Raw genomic sequence first — 22,004 nt, forward strand, 5'->3', positions numbered from 1 at the left:
AGGGTAAGGGTTAGTGTTTTGGGTTAGGGTAAGGGTTAGTGTTTTGGGTTAGGGTAAGGGTTAGTGTTTTGGGTTAGGGTAAGGGTTAGTGTTTTGGGTTAGGGTAAGGGTTAGTGTTTTGGGTTAGGGTGAGGGTTAATGTTTTGGGTTAGGGTAAGGGTTAGTGTTTTGGGTTAGGGTAAGGGTTAGTGTTTTGGGTTAGGGTAAGGGTTAGTGTTTTGGGTTAGGGTAAGGGTTAGTGTTTTGGGTTAGGGTGGTGAGGGTTAGGGTAAGGGTTAGTGTTTTGGGTTAGGGTAAGGGTTAGTGTTTTGGGTTAGGGTGAGGGTTAGTGTTTTGGGTTAGGGTAAAGGTTAGTGTTTTGGGTTAGGGTAAGGGTTAGGTGTATTTATAGGATGCTGAATCTCACCCCTGTGATGTCTTCTACTAGCAGTATTTTGCGTGTTGTGGCGACATGAGCGGCGATGGTGGTCCCAAACGTGATGGGACCAGCTGGGATGAAGGTGGGAGGACCGTCCTTAGCCCCCGCCGGTTTAAACAAACACAAGCTCTAAGGAAGGACCAGAGAGAAATGAACACGGATAAACTACCTCACGTTAGTCATGTAGCAGACGCTGTTATTCAGAGCCACGTACAGTAGTGCATTAATGTTAAAATGGCTAGGTGAGACGACCACCTATCCCAATTACAGTAAGTACACACTAATCACTATAGATTAGTACACACTAATCACTATAGATTAGTACACACTAATCACAAATCACTATAGATTAGTACACACTAATCACTATAGATTAGTACACACTAATCACTATAGATTAGTACACACTAATCCCTATAGATTAGTACACACTAATCCCTATAGATTAGTACACACTAATCCCTATAGATTAGTACACACTAATCCCTATAGATTAGTACACACTAATCCCTATAGATTAGTACACACTAATCCCTATAGATTAGTACACACTAATCACTATAGAGTAGTACACACTAATCACTATAGATTAGTACTCACTAATCACTATAGATTAGTACACACTAATCACTATAGATTAGTACACACTAATCACTATAGATTAGTACACACTAATCACTATAGATAAGTACACACTAATCACTATAGATATGTACACACTAATCACTATAGATTAGTACACACTAATCCCTATAGATTAGTACACACTAATCACTATAGATTAGTACACACTAATCACTATAGATTAGTACTCACTAATCTATAGATTAGTACACACTAATCACTATAGATTAGTACACACTAATCACTATAGATAAGTACACACTAATCACTATAGATAAGTACACACTAATCACTATAGATAAGTACACACTAATCACTATAGATATGTACACACTACTCACTATAGATTAGTACACACTACTCACTATAGATTAGTACACACTAATCACTATAGATTAGTACACACTACTCACTATAGATTAGTACACATTAATCACTATAGATTAGTACACACTAATCACTAATCACTATAGATTAGTACTCACTAATCACTATAGATTAGTACACACTAATCACTAATCACTATAGATTAGTACACACTAATCACTAATCACTATAGATTAGTACTCACTAATCACTATAGATTAGTACACACATCACTAATCACTATAGATCAGTACACACTAATCACTCAGTAAACCAGATTCATTTACACTCTGAGACCCAGTAGAATTGACTGTTGAATGATTTACCGAGATTTATTCTTGAGGATATACATTGTTAATGCCTCCTTATTAACTAAGGATTGTGGCTTTAACACTCATCACTCACTAGACCAGATCAGTGGAGCTCAGAGTAGTTGATCTGACGAGACAGTATGTGGTTCACTTACATTGTTGCATTCTCCCAAGTGGTAAAGTGCAAATCCGTCTGCTTTCGTGGCTGTTCGAGGACAAGAGATGTGTGACAGTTACAATCTGTAGTTATACAGATGGGGTGGTGTACAGTACGTGCTGTGTGTTACGTGGTGGAGCGCAGGGAGGGGGGCAGGGTGGAGTGCAGGCTGGAGTGCAGGGTGGAGTGCAGGGAGGGGGGCAGAGTGGAGTGCAGGGAGGGGGGCAGGGTGGAGTGCAGGAAGGGGGGCAGAGTGGAGCGCAGGGAGGGGGGCAGGGTGGAGTGCAGGGAGGGGGGCAGAGTGGAGTGCAGGGAGGGGGCAGGGTGGAGTGCAGGGAGGGGGGCAGAGTGGAGTGCAGGGAGGGGGGCAGGGTGGAGTGCAGGGAGGGGGGCAAGGTGGAGTGCAGGGAGGGGGGCAGGGTGGAGCGCAGGAAGGGGGGCAGAGTGGAGTGCAGGGAGGGGGGCAGGGTGGAGCGCAGGGAGGGGGGCAGGGTGGAGTGCAGGAAGGGGGGCAGAGTGGAGTGCAGGGAGGGGGGCAGAGTGGAGCGGAGGGAGGGGGGCAGAGTGGAGTGCAGGGAGGGGGGCAGGGTGGGGGGCAGAGTGGAGTGCAGGGAGGGGGGCAGAGTGGAGTGCAGGGAGGGGGGCAGGGTGGAGCGCAGGGAGGGGGGCAGAGTGGAGTGCAGGGAGGGGGGCAGAGTGGAGCGGAGGGAGGGGGGCAGAGTGGAGTGCAGGGAGGGGGGCAGGGTGGAGTGCAGGGAGGGGGCAGGGTGGAGCGCAGGGAGGGGGGCAGAGTGGAGCGCAGGGAGGGGGGCAGGGTGGAGTGCAGGGAGGGGGGCAGGGTGGAGTGCAGGGAGGGGGGCAGGGTGGAGTGCAGGGAGGGGGGCAGGGTGGAGCGTAGGGAGGGGGGCAGGGTGGAGTGCAGGGTGGAGTGCAGGGAGGGGGGCAGAGTGGAGCACAGGGAGGGGGGCAGGGTGGAGTGCAGGGAAAGCAGTGCACAGGCTGTCACATCCGATCCTCCCTTGCCACATCAGGACACTGCGGCAATATAGAGCTTTGGGATATGTCTTCTATACCACACACACACACACACACACACACACACACACACACACACACACACGCAACATACACACAGAGCTCTGCCACAGACAGAGACACTGCACCATGTTACACCACTGGTCCCAGTATAGTTAGTGTCAGTTTAGCTATATGATACAGATATTAAACAGATCTGGGACCAGGCTATATGATACAGATCTGGGACCAGGCTATATGATACAGATATCAAACAGATCTGGGACCAGGCTATATGATACAGATCTGGGACCAGGCTATATGATACAGATCTGGGACCAGGCTATATGATACAGATATTAAACAGGTCAGGGACCAGGCTATATGATACAGGTCTGGGACCAGGCTATATGATACAGATATTAAACAGATCTGGGACCAGGCTATATGATACAGATCTGGGACCAGGCTATATGATACAGGTCTGGGACCAGGCTATATGATACAGATCTGGGACCAGGCTATATGATACAGGTCTGGGACCAGGCTATATGATACAGATATTAAACAGATCTGGGACCAGGCTATATGATACAGATCTGGGACCAGGCTATATGATACAGATCTGGGACCAGGCTAGATGATACAGATCTGGGACCAGGCTAGATGATACAGATCTGGGACCAGGCTATATGATACAGACCTGGGACCAGGCTATATGATACAGATCTGGGACCAGGCTATATGATACAGATCTGGGACCAGGCTAGATGATACAGATCTGGGACCAGGCTATATGATACAGATCTGGGACCAGGCTATATGATACAGACATTAAACAGATCTGGGACCAGGCTATACGATACAGATATTAAACAGATCTGGGACCAGGCTATATGATACAGACATTAAACAGATCTGGGACCAGGCTATATGATACAGATCTGGGACCAGGCTATATGATACAGATCTGGGACCAGGCTATACGATACAGAACTGGGACCAGGCTAGATGATACAGATATTAAACAGATCTGGGACCAGGTTGAACTGCCAGCTAACTGTGAGACATGGTGAAGCAGAGATCTACCAAGCCGGATTAACCAGGCTGGCTACAAAGAGGGGTCTACCTATCCGTTGTGTGTGTCTGTCTGTGTGTGTGCGCTATGTGTGTGTGTCTGTGTGTGTGTGTGTGTGTGTGTGTATGTCTGTCTGTCTGTGTGTGCTATGTGTGTGTGTGTGTCTGTCTGTTTGTGTGTGTGTGTGTGTTTCTGTCTGTGTGTGTGCTACGTGTGTGCTATGTGTTATGTGTTATGTGTGTGTGTGTGTGTGCTGTGTGTGTGTGTCTGTCTGTGTGTGTGTGCTGTGTGTTATGTGTGTGTCTGTCTGTCTGTGTGTGTGTGCTATGTGTGTGTGTCTGTCTGTCTGTGTGTGTGTGCTATGTGTGTGTGTGTGTCTGTCTGTCTGTCTATGTGTGTGTGCTATGTCTGTGTGTGTGTGTGTGTGTGTGTGTGTGTGTGTGTGTGTGCTATGTGTGTATGTGTGTGTGCTTTGTGTTAGGTGTGTGTGTGTGTGCTATGTGTGTGTGCTATGTGTGTATGTGTGTGTGCTTTGTGTTAGGTGTGTGTGTGTGTGCTATGTGTGTGTGTGTGTCTGTCTGTGTGTGTGTGCTATGTGTGTGTGTGTGTCTGTCTGTGTGTGTGTGTCTGTCTGTCTGTGTGTGCTATGTGTGTGTGTGTGCCATGTGTGTGTGTGTGTCTGTGTGTGTGTGTGTGTGTGTGTGACCCACCTGTTTTGATGATGGTGCACAAGTCATAGAATAGAAGCTTGTTGTCTCCTCCGGGGTCCAGCCGCTGTTCCAGGTAACTGGTGAGGTCATGTACCACGTTCTGCATGTTACTGTCCTGGTACTGCTGGACACCAGAGAGACACACGTTACAGTTACACACACACACACACATAGCATACACAGACACACATAGCACACACACACACACACACACACACACACACACACACACACACACACACACACACACACACACACACACACACACACACACACACACACACACATAGCATACACACATGGCACACACACACACATAGCATACACACATGGCACACACACACACACATAGCATACACAGACACACATAGCACACACACACCATGCAACTGCCTACTGCACATGTTGACTGTGAAATAACTGTGACCATCACATCCAAAAATTCAATATAATGAATCGGGCTTTTCTCCTCATTCAATATAATGAATCGGGCTTTTCTCCTCATTCAATATAATGAATCGGGCTTTTCTCCTGTCATTCACAACGACAGACTTCATTCATTAATTTAGCCAGGAAAATCCCATCAGTAACACCTGCCGCTGTTTTCCAGGGATTCCTGGGTTCCATACACTTAGAAAAAAGGGGTTCCAAAATGATTGTTCAGGCGTCTCGATAGGACAACCCATTTTGGTTCCAAGGAGAATCCTTTTTGGTTCCACGTAGAACTCTTTCGGGTTCCATGTAGAATCCTCTGTGGAAAGGGTCCTACATGGAACCCAAAAGGTGTTCTACCTGAATGAAAAAGGGTTCTTCAAAGGGTTCTCCTATGGGGACAGCAGAAGAACACTTTTAGGTTCTGGATAGCACTTTGTAGAATCAAATGAATGAATGAATTTATTCATTGCTTCATTAAATTATTAATCCACATTCAACCATCCCCCCACAGTATCCTGCAGCTTGTGAAATCTCCAGAGGGGTGGAGGTCAGGAAGGGCATCAGTAGTCCTCACAGACCTGATTAGAAGTCTCTCTCTCTCTGTCTCTCTCTCTCTCAATTAAATTCAATTCAGAGACAGAGGGAGAGAGGACAGAACAGGATGATGGAGAGAGAGAGAGAGAGGTTAGAACAGGATGATGGAGAGAGAGACAGAAGGAGAGATTACAGAACAGGATGATGGAGAGAGAGACAGAGGTCAGAACAGGATGATGGAGAGAGAGAGACATAGAGGTCAGAACAGGATGATGGAGAGAGAGAGAGAGAGAGAGGGGTCAGAACAGGACAATGGAGAGAGAGAGAGAGACAGAGGTCAGAACAGGATGATGGAGAGAGAGAGAGAGACAGATCAGAACAGGATGATGGAGAGAGTGACAGATGTCAGAACAAGATGATGGATAGAGAGAGACAGAAAGAGATCAGAACAGGACGATGGAGAGAGAGAGAGAGAGGTCAGAACAGGATAATGGAGAGAGAGACAGAGACAGAGGTCAGAACAGGATGATGGAGAGAGACAGAGAGAGAGAGGTCAGAACAGGATGATGGAGAGAGACAGAGAGAGAGAGGTCAGAACAGGATGATAGAGAGAGATAGACAGATTCCCTCAGATTACACAGATCCACACAGAATACTGGGTGAAATATGAAGAATCATCATGTTCTGATCTCTTTCAATTCAATTCAGTTCAAGGGGCTTTATTGGCATGGGAAACATGTGTTAACATTGCCAAAGCAAGTGAGGTAGATAATATACAAAAGTGAAATAAACAATTAAAATTAACAGTAAACATTACACATACAGAAGTTTCAAAACAATAAAGACATTACAAATGTCATATTATATATATACAGTGTATTAACAAAGTACAAATGGTTAAAGGACACAAGATCAAATAAATAAGCATAAATATGGGTTGTATTTACAATGGTGTTTGGTCTTCACTGGTTGCCCTTTTCTCGTGGCAACAGGTCACAAATCTTGCTGCTGTGATGGCACACTGTGGAATTTCACCAAGTAGATATGGGAGTTTACCAAAATTGGATTTGTTTTCAAATTATTTGTGGATCTGTGTAGTCTGAGGGAAATATGTCTCTCTAATATGGTCATACATTGGGCAGGAGGTTAGGAAGTGCAGCTCAGTTTCCACCTCATTTTGTGGGCAGTGAGCACATAGCCTGTCTTCTCTTGAGAACCATGTCTGCCTACGGCAGCCTTTCTCAATAGCAAGGCTACGCTCACTGAGTCTGTTCATAGTCAAAGCTTTCCTTCATTTTGGGTCAGTGACAGTGGTCAGGTATTCTGCCACTGTGTACTGTTTAGGGCCAAATAGCATTCTAGTGCCCGCGCCAATTCGTTGATATATATGTTGAAGAGGGTGGGGCTTAAGCTGCATCCCTGTCTAACCCCACGACCCTGTGTGAAGAAATGTGTGGTTTTTGCCCATTTTAACCTCACACTTGTTGTTTGTGTACATGGATTTTATAATGTCGTATGTTTTACCCCCTACACCACTTTCCATCAGTTTGTATAGCAGACCCTCATGCCAAATTGAGTCAAAGGCTTTTTTGAAATCAACAAAGCATGAGAAGACTTTGCCTTTGTTTTGGTTTGTTTGGTTGTCAATTAGGGTGTGCAGGGTGAATACGTGGTCTGTCGTACAGTAATTTGGTAAAAAGCCAATTTGACATTTGCTCAGTACATTGTTATCAATGAGGAAATGTATGAGTCTGCTGTTAATGATAATGCAGAGGATTTTCCCAAGGTTACTGTTGACGCATATTCCACGGTAGTTATTGGGGTAAAATTTGTCTCCACTTTTGTGGATTGGGGTGATCCGTCCTTGGTTCCAAATATTGGGGAAGATGCCAGAGCTAAGGATGATGTTAAAGAGTTTTAGTATAGCCAATTGGAATTTGTGGTCTGTATATTTTATCATTTCATTGAGGATACCATCAACACCACATGCCTTTTAAGGTTGAAGAGTTCGTATTAGTCCTGTAGTTCATTCAAGGTAATTGGAGAATCCAGTGGGTTCTGGAATCCAGTGGGTTCTGGAATCCAGTGGGTTCTGGTCGTCTTTAATAGTTGATTCTAAGATCTGTATTTGATCATGTATATGTTTTTGCTCTTTGTTCTTTGTTAAAGAGCCAAACAGATTAGAGAAGTTAACTCTTCGTGTTGTTCTTTTTCCAATTTCACTACACCTGCAATAACATCTGCTAAACATGTGTATGTGACCAATACAATTTGATTTGAGACTCTGGGTTTAAGTCCATGATAAAGTAGTCTATAGTACCACTGACGAGATGAGCTATAGGTGTACCTACCATAGGAGTCCCCTCGAAGCCTACCATTGACTATGTACATACCCAGCGTGCGACAGAGCTGCAGGAGTTGTGACCCGTTTTTGTTGGTTATGTCGTAGTTGTCCCCCTGTGTGCTGAGGGTGTCAGGTTCTTGTCCGGTTCTGGCATTTAGGTCGCCACAGACTAGTACATAATTGATTTCCCCCTCCAGGATGGCGAAGCAATCTTCATTAAAGTATGGGGATTCTAGTTGGGGGAACATAGGTAGCACACAGGAGGACATTTTTCTCTGAGACCATTTCCTTTTGAATTTCTAGTCAAATATAAAATGTTCCTGTTTTGATTAATGTAATAGAGTGAGTTAGGTCTGCTCTATACCAAAGTAGCAAACCCCCTGAGTCCCTTCCCCTTTTCACACCTGGTAGTTTGGTGGATGGGACCAGCTCTCTGTAACCTAGAGGGCAACCAGTGGGTCCGTCTCCTCTATACCATGTTTCACACCTGGTAGTTTGGTGGATGGGACCAGCTCTCTGTAACCTAGAGGGCAACCAGTGGGTCCGTCTCCTCTATACCATGTTTCACACCTGGTAGTTTGGTGGATGGGACCAGCTCTCTGTAACCTAGAGGGCAACCAGTGGGTCCGTCTCCTCTATACCATGTTTCACACCTGGTAGTTTGGTGGATGGGACCAGCTCTCTGTAACCTAGAGGGCAACCAGTGGGTCTGTCTCCTCTATACCATGTTTCACACCTGGTAGTTTGGTGGATGGGACCAGCTCTCTGTAACCTAGAGGGCAACCAGTGGGTCCGTCTCCTCTATACCATGTTTCTTATAGGATGACAATGTCTGTATTTCCGATTTCTTTGGTGAAGTCCAGGTTCCTGCTCTTTAGGCCAAAGGCAGATGACCTCGGACCTTGTATATTACAGGATGAGTCTCTCTCTCTACCTCTCTCATTCTCTCTCTCTCTTTCTCTCTACCTCTACCTCTCTACCTCTCTACCTCTACCCTCTACCTCTCTACATCTCTACACCTCTACACCCCTCTACCTCTACACCCTCTACTCTACACCCTCTACCTTACACCCCTCTACCTCTACACCTCTACCTCTACACCTCTACCTCTACACCTCTACCTCTACACCTCTACCTCTACACCTCTACCTCTACACCTCTACCTCTACACCTCTACCTCTACACCTCTACCTCTACACCTCTACCTCTACACCTCTACCTCTACACCTCTACCTCTACACCTCTACCTCTACACCTACACCTCTACACCTACACCTCTACACCTCTACACTCTACCTACACCTCTACACCTCTACCTCTACACCTCTACCTCTACACCTCTACCTCTACACCTCTACCTCTACACCTCTACCTCTACACCTCTACCTCTACACCTCTACCTCTACACCTCTACCTCTACACCTCTACCTCTACACCTCTACCTCTACACCTCTACCTCTACACCTCTACCTCTACACCTCTACCTCTACACCTCTACCTCTACACCTCTACCTCTACACCTCTACCTCTACACCTCTACCTCTACACCTCTACCTCTACACCTCTACACCTCTCTACACCTCTCTACACCTCTACACCTCTCTACACCTCTACACCTCTCTACACCTCTACACCTCTCTACACCTCTACACCTCTCTACACCTCTACCTCTACACCTCTCTACACCTCTACCTCTACACCTCTACCTCTACACCTCTACCTCTACACCTCTCTACACCTCTACACCTCTACACCTCTCTACACCTCTCTACACCTCTACACCTCTACCTCTACACCCCTCTACACCTCTACCTCTACACCTCTACCTCTACACCTCTACCTCTACACCTCTACCTCTACACCTCTACCTCTACACCTCTACACCTCTACCTCTACACCTCTACACCTCTACACCTCTACACCTCTACCTCTACACCTACACCTCTACCTCTACACCTCTACACCTCTACCTCTACACCTCTACCTCTACACCTCTACCTCTACACCTCTACCTCTACACCTCTACCTCTACACCTCTCTACACCTCTACACCTCTCTACACCTCTACACCTCTACACCTCTACACCTCTACACCTCTACACCTCTACCTCTACACCTCTACACCTCTACACCTCTCTACACCTCTACCTCTCTACACCTCTACCTCTACACCTCTACCTCTACACCTCTACCTCTACACCTCTACCTCTACACCTCTACCTCTACACCTCTACCTCTACACCTCTCTACACCTCTACACCTCTACACCTCTCTACACCTCTACCTCTACACACCTCTACCTCTACACCTCTACCTCTACACCTCTATCTCTACACCTCTCTACACCTCTACCTCTCTACACCTCTACCTCTCTACACCTCTACCTCTACACCTCTACCTCTACACCTCTACACCTCTACCTCTACACCTCTACCTCTACACCTCTCTACACCTCTACACCTCTCTACACCTCTACCTCTCTACACCTCTACCTCTCTACACCTCTACCTCTACACCTCTACCTCTACCTCTCTACCTCTACACCTCTACCTCTACACCTCTACCTCTACACCTCTACACCTCTCTACACCTCTACACCTCTCTACACCTCTACACCTCTACACCTCTACCTCTACACCTCTATCTCTACACCTCTACCTCTACACCTCTACCTCTACACCTCTACACCTCTACACCTCTACACCTCTCTACACCTCTACCTCTCTACACCTCTACCTCTACACCTCTACCTCTACACCTCTACCTCTACACCTCTCTACACCTCTACACCTCTCTACACCTCTACACCTCTACACCTCTACACCTCTACACCTCTACCTCTACACCTCTACACCTCTCTACACCTCTACCTCTACACCTCTACCTCTACACCTCTACCTCTACACCTCTACCTCTACACCTCTACCTCTACACCTCTACCTCTACCTCTACACCTCTACCTCTACACCTCTACCTCTACACCTCTACCTCTACACCTCTACCTCTACACCTCTACCTCTACACCTCTACCTCTACACCTCTACCTCTACCTCTCTCTTTCTCTGTACCATGTGATCATTGCTTACATCAACAGCGGACTCCTGATTTCTGACCAAACTGTAAAATGGTATTTTATGAGTCCAGTCCATGTTTAATCAACTCAATAGACAGACTATATAAGGGATCAAAATAAACTGAAAACAAAGCAAAGGATAGTAAAAACATGTTGAATTAAATTATTACAATTAAACACATGAAATACATTAAAATACGGAGTCTTCATCTGGGTCTTAAACTAAGTAGACCCCAAACTATTTAAATTCTTCACAGAGGATCTTATTGTTCCAAGTTCCCCCACAGCTACCATCACAGGTACCATCACAGGTACCCCCACAGGAGTATGGATCCAATAACAGGCCACTGATGTTAGCACTTTGAATATAATGGTATCAATTCAGACAGACACAGACAGATAGTCAGCCAGCCAGTCAGTCAGTCAGCCAGCCAGTCAGATAGTCAGCCAGCCAGCCAGCCAGTCAGATAGTCAGACAGCCAGCCAGTCAATCAGATAGTCAGCCAGCCAGTCAGTCAGATAGTCAGCCAGTCAGCCAGTAAGTCAGTCAGATAGTCAGCCAGCCAGTCAGTCAGATAGTCAGTCAGCCAGTCAGTCAGTCAGATAGTCAGCCAGTCAGCCAGCCAGCCAGTCAGATAGTCAGTCAGTCAGCCAGCCAGCCAGTCAGATAGTCAGTCAGCCAGTCAGATTGTCAGCCAGCCAGCCAGTCAGATAGTCAGTCAGCCAACCAGTCAGCCAGCCAGTCAGTCAATCAGATAGTCAGCCAGCCAGTCAGTCAATCAGATAGTCAGTCAGCCAACCAGTCAGCCAGCCAGTCAGTCAGGAGGTAACTCACCCTACTGCCTGATGACGTGTCATCTGAAAGAAGACAAAACAACGAGTTACACTGCAGTGGAGAAGGAGACAAGGAAACAAGGAAACCAGCTAGGACACATGGTCACAGAGTTCATGTGCTCATCACAACAAAGGCAGTAGAAAACCATAGGAAAAGACAGGTGTATGTATAGAGTGACCGTGTGGTAGCAGAACCTGAAAAGGTAGGCTGCTCCGTACTGGCACCAACTGTCAACTTAATGAAGGCAATAGAAACCATAACAACATTACAACAGGGAACATGCTGTGTGTGGAAAATGACATTATGGACAGACAACACTGTATAGAATAACAACATCGTTGAACGAGGTTATAGGTCATAGGTCATAGGTCATTTCCTGATGTTTTAAGTATTTAAGTACATTTACGATGTTCCCTAAAATGGACTAAATCACATTTAAACTGAATTAGAATCCAATAGTATGAAAATGTTTACAAACTAAAGACCTGCGTGCCAAAATATATTTAAAAAAAAGAATATTCTCTTCTCTTTGTAACATGTTAAGATAATGAGGAAGAGGAGGCTGTAGTGTGTCTGATGAAGAGGAGGCTGTAGTGTGTCTGATGAAGAGGAGGCTGTAGTGTGTCTGATGAAGAGGAGGAGGCAGCGTGTCTGATGAAGAGGAGGCTGTAGTGTGTCTGATGAAGAGGAGGCTGTAGTGTGTCTGATGAAGAGGAGGAGGCTGTAGTGTGTCTGATGAAGAGGAGGCTGTAGTGTGTCTGATGAAGAGGAGGAGGCTGTAGTGTGTCTGATGAGGAGGCTGTAGTGTGTCTGATGAAGAGGCTGTAGTGTGTCTGATGAAGAGGAGGCTGTAGTGTGTCTGATGAAGAGGGGGAGGCAGTGTGTCTGATGAAGAGGAGGAGGCTGTAGTGTGTCTGATGAAGAGGAGAAGGCAGTGTGTCTGATGAAGAGGAGGCTGTAGTGTGTCTGATGAAGAGGAGGAGGCTGTAGTGTGTCTGATGAAGAGGAGGAGGCTGTATTGTGTCTGATGAAGAGGAGGAGGCTGTAGTGTGTCTGATGAAGAGGAGGCTGTAGTGTGTCTGATGAAGAGGAGGAGACTGTAGTGTGTCTGATGAAGAGGAGGAGGCTGTAGTGTGTCTGATGAAGAGGAGGCTGTAGTGTGTCTGATGAAGAGGAGCTGTAGTGTGTCTGATGAAGAGGAGGCTGTAGTGTGTCTGATGAAGAGGAGGCTGTAGTGTGTCTAATGAAGAGGAGGAGGCTGTAGTGTGTCTGATGAAGAGGAGGAGGCAGTGTGTCTGATGAAGAGGAGGCTGTAGTGTGTCTGATGAAGAGGAGGCTGTAGTGTGTCTGATGAAGAGGGGGAGGCAGTGTGTCTGATGAAGAGGAGGAGGCTGTAGTGTGTCTGATGAAGAGGAGGAGGCTGTAGTGTGTCTGATGAAGAGGAGGAGGCTGTAGTGTGTCTGATGAAGAAGAGGAGGCTGTAGTGTGTCTGATGAAGAGGAGGCTGTAGTGTGTCTGATGAAGAGGAGGAGGCTGTATTGTGTCTGATGAAGAGGAGGAGGCTGTAGTGTGTCTGATGAAGAGGAGGAGGCTGTAGTGTGTCTGATGAAGAGGAGGCTGTAGTGTGTCTGATGAAGAGGAGGAGGCTGTAGTGTGTCTGATGAAGAGGAGGAGGCTGTAGTGTGTCTGATGAAGAGGAGGAGGCTGTAGTGTGTCTGATGAAGAGGAGGAGGCTGTAGTGTGTCTGATGAAGAGGAGGAGGCTGTAGTGTGTCTGATGAAGAGGAGGAGGCTTTAGTGTGTCTGATGAAGAGGAGGCTGTAGTGTGTCTGATGAAGAGGAGGAGGCTGTAGTGTGTCTGATGAAGAGGAGGCTGTAGTGTGTCTGATGAAGAGGAGGAGGCTGTAGTGTGTCTGATGAAGAGGAGGCTGTAGTGTCTGATGAAGAGGGGGAGGCAGTGTGTCTGATGAAGAGGAGGTTGTAGTGAGTCTGATGAAGAGGAGGAGGCTGTAGTGTGTCTGATGAAGAGGAGGCTGTAGTGTGTCTGATGAAGAGGAGGAGGCAGTGTGTCTGATGAAGAGGAGGCTGTATTGTGTCTGATGAAGAGGAGGAGGCTGTAGTGTGTCTGATGAAGAGGAGGCTGTAGTGTGTCTGATGAAGAGGAGGAGGCTGTAGTGTGTCTGATGAAGAGGAGGCTGTAGTGTGTCTGATGAAGAGGAGGAGGCTGTAGTGTGTCTGATGAAGAGGAGGAGGCTGTAGTGTGTCTGATGAAGAGGCTGTAGTGTGTCTGATGAAGAGGAGGAGGCAGTGTGTCTGATGAAGAGGAGGCTGTAGTGTGTCTGATGAAGAGGAGCTGTAGTGTGTCTGATGAAGAGGAGGCTGTAGTGTGTCTGATGAAGAGGAGGCTGTAGTGTGTCTAATGAAGAGGAGGAGGCTGTAGTGTGTCTGATGAAGAGGAGGAGGCAGTGTGTCTGGTGAAGAGGAGGCTGTAGTGTGTCTGATGAAGAGGAGGCTGTAGTGTGTCTGATGAAGAGGAGGAGGCAGTGTATCTGATGAAGAGGAGGTTGTAGTGCCTGATGAAGAGGAGGAGGATGTGTGTGTTGTTTTAAACATTCCAAACCCCACCAAGGGAGCTATTTTAGACTGAACCCCAGCAGTTACGTCGTCACAATGACATCAATACTAAGGCATGAAGCGTTAGGCTCAAACCCAACAGCAGACCATGACTTACCACACACACACGCGCACACACACGCTCACACGCACACACACACACACATGCTCGCACACACACACGCACACACACACGCGCACGCACACACGCTCACACGCACACACACGCACACACGCTCACACGCTCACACACACACACAACACACACACACACACACACACACACACACACACACACACACACACACACACACACACACACACACACACACACACACACACATACTGAAGCCAGTGAAGATGCTATCCTCTATAGACATCAGGGATGTGCATCTCTCCTTTCATGAAGGATTGGATATGGATGCCAATACATGGGCTCTGATCCCATATAGGAACCATACGGTTCAGTTTGAGATGACTCGGTGTGATTCGACTTGATTAGGAGAACGAATCGATGCATGAACATATGAACATTTTCCATTCTGAATGACAATCTGCTGGAACTCAGGAACTGGGCCTCTCTGAGTTGAATATGTCTGAGATTACTTCCATAAACTGAGTGGCCATCTGTTAATGTGTGTGTGTGTCAGTGTGTGTGTGTGTGTTCGTGTGTGTCAACGTCAAATGGTGTGTGTGTAGGCACCTGAGCTGAGCCACTGGGCAGACTGAGATCCTACCACCTGAGCTGAGCCACTGGGCAGACTGAGATCCTACCACCTGAGCTGAGCCACTGGGCAGACTGAGATCCTACCACCTGAGCTGAGCCACTGGGCAGACTGAGAATCTACCACCTGAGCTGAGCCAGTGGGCAGACTGAGATCCTACCACCTGAGCTGAGCCACTGGGCAGACTGAGAATCTACCAGCCCACTAACAGATTAAGGTTCGGGGCAATTTATGCTTTTTGTCCCCCCACTATTATCTGAAATCACCATAAACAACTGATTAACGTATAATTTTGTTGATCAAATTTTTTTTTGAGCTAATATACTATGTCAATAGGTGCTCTGAGAGAGAGGCCCACGGTGCTCTGAGAGAGAGGCCCATGGTGCTCTGAGAGAGAGGCCCACGGTGCTCTGAGAGAGAGGCCCACGGTGCTCTGAGAGAGAGGCCCTCGGTGCTCTGAGAGAGAGGCCCTCGGTGCTTTCACTAGCCTACACATAGAAGAAACCACCCCCATTATTTTGGGAAAATTACCTGAATTTTGCGACCCTACCTACAAGTCACTGGCTAGTGAATGATGTGTAATTCTGCCTCTCAGTCTACTTTCATTAGGTCAGTCCACCTCTAGACTTGTCTGCTACCTGCCTCTCAGTCTCCCACTTAAATCTGCCCTGCTAACTGTCACACACACCTTCCAATTCAGGTCAGTACACTTCACTAACCCAGCGCGGCTCAGCACAGACCATCTATACCTACACACACAGAGACACACACACCTTCCAATTCAGGTCAGTACACTTCACTAACCCAGCCCGGCTCAGCACAGACCATCTATACCTACACACACAGAGACACACACACCTTCCAATTCAGGTCAGTACACTTCACTAACCCAGCCCGGCTCAGCACAGACCATCTATACCTACACACACAGAGACACACACACCTTCCAATTCAGGTCAGTACACTTCACTAACCCAGCCCGGCTCAGCACAGACCATCTATACCTACACACACAGAGACACACACACCTTCCAATTCAGGTCAGTACACTTCACTAACCCAGCCCGGCTCAGCACAGACCATCTATACCTACACACACAGACCTTCCAATTCAGGTCAGTACACTTCACTAACCCAGCCCGGCTCAGCACAGACAATCTATACCTACACACACAGAGACACACACATGCGCACACACACACACATTGGTACAGATACGCACACACAAACCCTCATTTTTAACTCAAGTACTTCTAGTAAGTTGAACTCAAAGTCAAAGATAAGTTATTATTACTTTTAAAATGCTTGTGGTACTGACTCAGAACTAAATAAGAAATCCCATCAACTCTATTTTGAAGTTATGATAACAAATTCCCTTTTTTTTCCCAGCATCCTCTACTGCAGGTAGTTTTTTTGGAATTGTTGTTTTACATGTACATTGATTGATGTATTTAATAATCTTATGCTACACAAAGATAAATAAAATCCAATCATTTAGTTCGATTTGTTTGTCATTTTTTGCAACACACACACACACACACTGTGATTCACAATCCAGGCAGCCAGTCTGTTTCTCTGTGGCTCCCAGCTATAAACAGAGACAGAAAGAGAGAGAGGGACATGATTTGGTTCTACTATCACCGACCAAAGAAGGTCTTCAACAGAACCTTAACAGTGTAATATTGGGCCCTGGCAGTAAATGTAAAAAAAAACCTCCTAAAATCTTGATTTTCCAGAAGAAAACAAAAAATATATATATAAATGCACCTTTAACAACAGCATAATTGAACACACTAAAGATGACTAATACCTTGTTCTGACCATATCTGCAAATACCATACATGTCTGGGAAACTTTAATATGGCAGTGAACGCACTCAAAGATGATTCAATATCCCAATTAGAACATCCCAATTAGAACATCCCAATTAGAACATCCCAATTAGAACATAACAATTTGAACATAACAATTTGAACATAACAATTAGAACATCACAATTAGAACATCCCAATTAGAACATCACAATTAGAACATAACAATTAGAACATCACAATTAGAACATCCCAATTAGAACATCCCAATTAGAACATCCCAATTAGAACATCACAATTAGAACATCACAATTAAACATCACAATTATTACATCCACATTAGAACGTCCCAATTATTCCATCCCAATTACTACATCCACATTATTCCATCCCAATTACTACATCCACATTATTCCATCCCAATTACTACATCCACATTATTCCATCCCAATTACTACATCCACATTATTCCATCCCAATTACTACATCCACATTATTCCATCCCAATTACTACATCCACATTATTCCATCCCAATTACTACATCCACATTATTCCATCCCAATTACTACATCCACATTATTCCATCCCAATTACTACATCCACATTATTCCATCCCAATTACTACATCCACATTATTCCATCCCAATTAGAGAAGTGAATTTTAGGGGCCAGTCAATAAACTGGAGTTTAAAATGTGGGACAAACATCCAATTGAAGTCTGACATGCAGAATTACACCAACTAAGTACACCAACTAATGCATTTAGGGCAGAATTAGGCCGCTTTCCAGTAGTAATGAAAATACAAAAAACATTATAACATTTTTGGCTTCACCTAAATTCAAGTCCAAATTTAAGTCTCAGATTTAAAGCACTTCAAACCGAAGAGCTGAGCCCAGAAACGAGCCCTCTCAGTCAGCTGGTGTTGGACCTCACCAACCAAGCTGAGCCCAGAAACGAGCCCTCTCAGTCAGCTGGTGTTGGACCTCACCAACCAAGCTGAGCCCAGAAACGAGCCCTCTCAGTCAGCTGGTGTTGGACCTCACCAACCAAGCTGAGCCCAGAAACGAGCCCTCTCAGTCAGCTGGTGTTGGACCTCACCAACCAAGCTGAGCCCAGAAACGAGACCTCTCAGTCAGCTGGTGTTGGACCTCACCAACCAAGCTGAGCCCAGAAACGAGCCCTCTCAGTCAGCTGGTGTTGGACCTCACCAACCAAGCTGAGCCCAGAAACGAGCCCTCTCAGTCAGCTGGTGTTGGACCTCACCAACCAAGCTGACACCAGAAACGAGCCCTTTCAGTCAGCTGGTGTTGGACCTCACCAACCAAGCTGAGCCCAGAAACGAGCCCTCTCAGTCAGCTGGTGTTGGACCTCACCAACCAAGCTGAGCCCAGAAACGAGCCCTCTCAGTCAGCTGGTGTTGGACCTCACCAACCAAGCTGACACCAGAAACGAGCCCTTTCAGTCAGCTGGTGTTGGACCTCACCAACCAAGCTGAGCCCAGAAACGAGCCCTCTCAGTCAGCTGGTGTTGGACCTCACCAACCAAGCTGAGCCCAGAAACGAGCCCTCTCAGTCAGCTGGTGTTGGACCTCACCAACCAAGCTGAGCCCAGAAACGAGCCCTCTCAGTCAGCTGGTGTTGGACCTCACCAACCAAGCTGAGCCCAGAAACGAGCCCTCTCAGTCAGCTGGTGTTGGACCTCACCAACCAAGCTGAGCCCAGAAACGAGCCCTCTCAGTCAGCTGGTGTTGGACCTCACCAACCAAGCTGACACCAGAAACGAGCCCTCTCAGTCAGCTGGTGTTGGACCTCACCAACCAAGCTGAGCCCAGAAACGAGCCCTCTCAGTCAGCTGGTGTTGGACCTCACCAACCAAGCTGAGCCCAGAAACGAGCCCTCTCAGTCAGCTGGTGTTGGACCTCACCAACCAAGCTGAGCCCAGAAACGAGCCCTCTCAGTCAGCTGGTGTTGGACCTCACCAACCAAGCTGAGCCCAGAAACGAGCCCTCTCAGTCAGCTGGTGTTGGACCTCACCAACCAAGCTGACACCAGAAACGAGCCCTCCCAGTCAGCTGGTGTTGGACCTCACCAACCAAGCTGAGCCCAGAAACGAGCCCTCTCAGTCAGCTGGTGTTGGACATCACCAACCAAGCTGAGCCCAGAAACGAGCCCTCTCAGTCAGCTGGTGTTGGACCTCACCAACCAAGCTGAGCCCAGAAACGAGCCCTCCCAGTCAGCTGGTGTTGGACCTCACCAACCAAGCTGAGCCCAGAAACGAGCCCTCTCAGTCAGCTGGTGTTGGACATCACCAACCAAGCTGAGCCCAGAAACGAGCCCTCTCAGTCAGCTGGTGTTGGACCTCACCAACCAAGCTGACACCAGAAACGAGCCCTCTCAGTCAGCTGGTGTTGGACCTCACCAACCAAGCTGAGCCCAGAAACGAGCCCTCTCAGTCAGCTGGTGTTGGACCTCACCAACCAAGCTGACACCAGAAACGAGCCCTCTCAGTCAGCTGGTGTTGGACCTCACCAACCAAGCTGACACCAGAAACGAGCCCTCTCAGTCAGCTGGTGTTGGACCTCACCAACCAAGCTGACACCAGAAACGAGCCCTCTCAGTCAGCTGGTGTTGGACCTCACCAACCAAGCTGACACCAGAAACGAGCCCTCTCAGTCAGCTGGTGTTGGACCTCACCAACCAAGCTGACACCAGAAACGAGCCCTCTCAGTCAGCTGGTGTTGGACCTCACCAACCAAGCTGAGCCCAGCACTGCTTCTAAAGAAAGAATTCCAATAAACAAAAAATCATGAACCAATCAAAGGACTCATATTTACAACATTGGAAAAACAACTAAATTACTATGTGAACCTAAACAGAGATTATGAATTGGCTGATTATCTGTACTCTGTCAGAGATACGAAGCAGAGACAGATCCTTACCAAGTACAGGCTGAGTGACCACCAACTGGCAATAGAAACCGGCAGACATAAAAAGACATGGCTACCCAAAGAGGAGCGTGTATGTGGTCACTGCACAACAGGGGAGGTAGAAACAGAGATGCACTTTCTCCTCTAGTGTGAGAAATATTCCTCACCAAGAGATACATTATTCACAGAAATTACTACATTCATTCAAAATGCTCTTGTTGAACCCAGAGGAAAAACTAAAAACACTCATGGGCTCCTCTTGCAGCCAAATATGTATCTGCCTGCCATAGCCTGAGAGACAATGAATAATAAAATATGCATAGCAAGCAGTAACTTAGTTATTATTAGTATTACTATTATTGTTATTGTTGTTGTGAGTATTATACCAAATAGTAGTGGTACGGATAGTAGGGGTGATGGTAACGGTGTAGTTTAATGATGGTGGTGATAGTGGTGGTATTGCAGTAGTAATGATGATGGTAGTTGTAGTACTGATGTAATGGTGAGGATGACATTAACATATGTTAATTTTAGTATGTAGTAGGTAGAGATATTAGAGGTATAAATGATACTAGTGGTGATGGTAGAGATAATAGAGGTATAAATGATACTAGTGGGGATGGTAGAGATATTAGAGGTATAAATGATACTAGTGGTGATGGTAGAGATAATAGAGGTATAAATGATACTAGTGGGGATGGTAGAGATATTAGAGGTATAAATGATACTAGTGGGGATGGTAGAGATATTAGAGGTATAAATGATACTGGTGGTGATGGTAGTAGTAGAGATATTAGAGGTATAAATGATACTAGTGGTAATGGTAGAGATATTAGAGGTATAAATGATACTAGTGGGGATGGTAGAGATATTAGAGGTATAAATGATACTAGTGGTGATGGTAGAGATATTAGAGGTATAAATGATACTAGTGGTGATGGTAGAGATATTAGAGGTATAAATGATACTAGTGGTAATGGTAGAGATATTAGAGGTATAAATGATACTAGTGGTAATGGTAGTAGAGATATTAGAGGTATAAATGATACTAGTGGTAATGGTAGAGATATTAGAGGTATAAATGATACTAGTGGGGATGGTAGAGATATTAGAGGTATAAATGATACTAGTGGTGATGGTAGTAGTAGAGATATTAGAGGTATAAATGATACTAGTGTTGATGGTAGAGATATTAGAGGTATAAATGATACTAGTGGTGATGGTAGAGATATTAGAGGTAGAAAAGATACTAGTGGTGATGGTAGTAGTAGAGATATTAGAGATAGAAATTATACTAGTGGTAATGGTAGAGATATTAGAGGTATAAATGATACTAGTGGGGATGGTAGAGATATTAGAGGTATAAATGATACTAGTGGTGATGGTAGTAGTAGAGATAGAAATTATACTAGTGGTAATGGTAGAGATATTAGAGGTATAAATGATACTAGTGGTGATGGTAGAGATATTAGAGGTAGAAAAGATACTAGTGGTGATGGTAGTAGTAGAGATAGAAATTATACTAGTGGTAATGGTAGAGATATTAGAGGTATAAATGATACTAGTGGTGATGGTAGAGATAATAGAGGTATAAATGATACTAGTGGGGATGGTAGAGATATTAGAGGTATAAATGATACTAGTGGTGATGGTAGAGATAATAGAGGTATAAATGATACTAGTGGGGATGGTAGAGATATTAGAGGTATAAATGATACTAGTGGGGATGGTAGAGATATTAGAGGTATAAATGATACTGGTGGTGATGGTAGTAGTAGAGATATTAGAGGTATAAATGATACTAGTGGTAATGGTAGAGATATTAGAGGTATAAATGATACTAGTGGGGATGGTAGAGATATTAGAGGTATAAATGATACTAGTGGTGATGGTAGAGATATTAGAGGTATAAAATGATACTAGTGGTGATGGTAGAGATATTAGAGGTATAAATGATACTAGTGGTGATGGTAGAGATATTAGAGGTATAAATGATACTAGTGGTAATGGTAGAGATATTAGAGGTATA

The 22,004-nt window shown here is 45.8% G+C and overlaps 1 protein-coding gene across 2 annotated transcripts in view; it reads right to left on the reverse strand.

Annotated features, from left to right (window-relative positions):
* The window catches only part of LOC109883317 (cAMP and cAMP-inhibited cGMP 3',5'-cyclic phosphodiesterase 10A), a 133,319-nt gene that overhangs the window by 43,808 nt on the left and 67,507 nt on the right, over positions 1-22,004 (reverse strand). For both annotated transcript variants that reach the window (XR_004204515.1, XM_031799700.1), the window contains exons 3-6: positions 11,900-11,922; positions 4,679-4,799; positions 1,875-1,924; positions 407-547 (exon numbers count right to left, since the gene is read on the reverse strand). Coding sequence is in view for 1 of the 2 variants with exons in the window: in XM_031799700.1 (XP_031655560.1) it covers positions 407-547; positions 1,875-1,924; positions 4,679-4,799; positions 11,900-11,922 (335 nt within the window). In the remaining variant the exon portion in view is untranslated. The remainder of the gene's footprint in view (positions 1-406; positions 548-1,874; positions 1,925-4,678; positions 4,800-11,899; positions 11,923-22,004) is intronic.

This window comes from Oncorhynchus kisutch, linkage group LG20 (genome assembly GCF_002021735.2).
Source record: "Oncorhynchus kisutch isolate 150728-3 linkage group LG20, Okis_V2, whole genome shotgun sequence".
Lineage (NCBI taxonomy): Eukaryota > Metazoa > Chordata > Actinopteri > Salmoniformes > Salmonidae > Oncorhynchus > Oncorhynchus kisutch.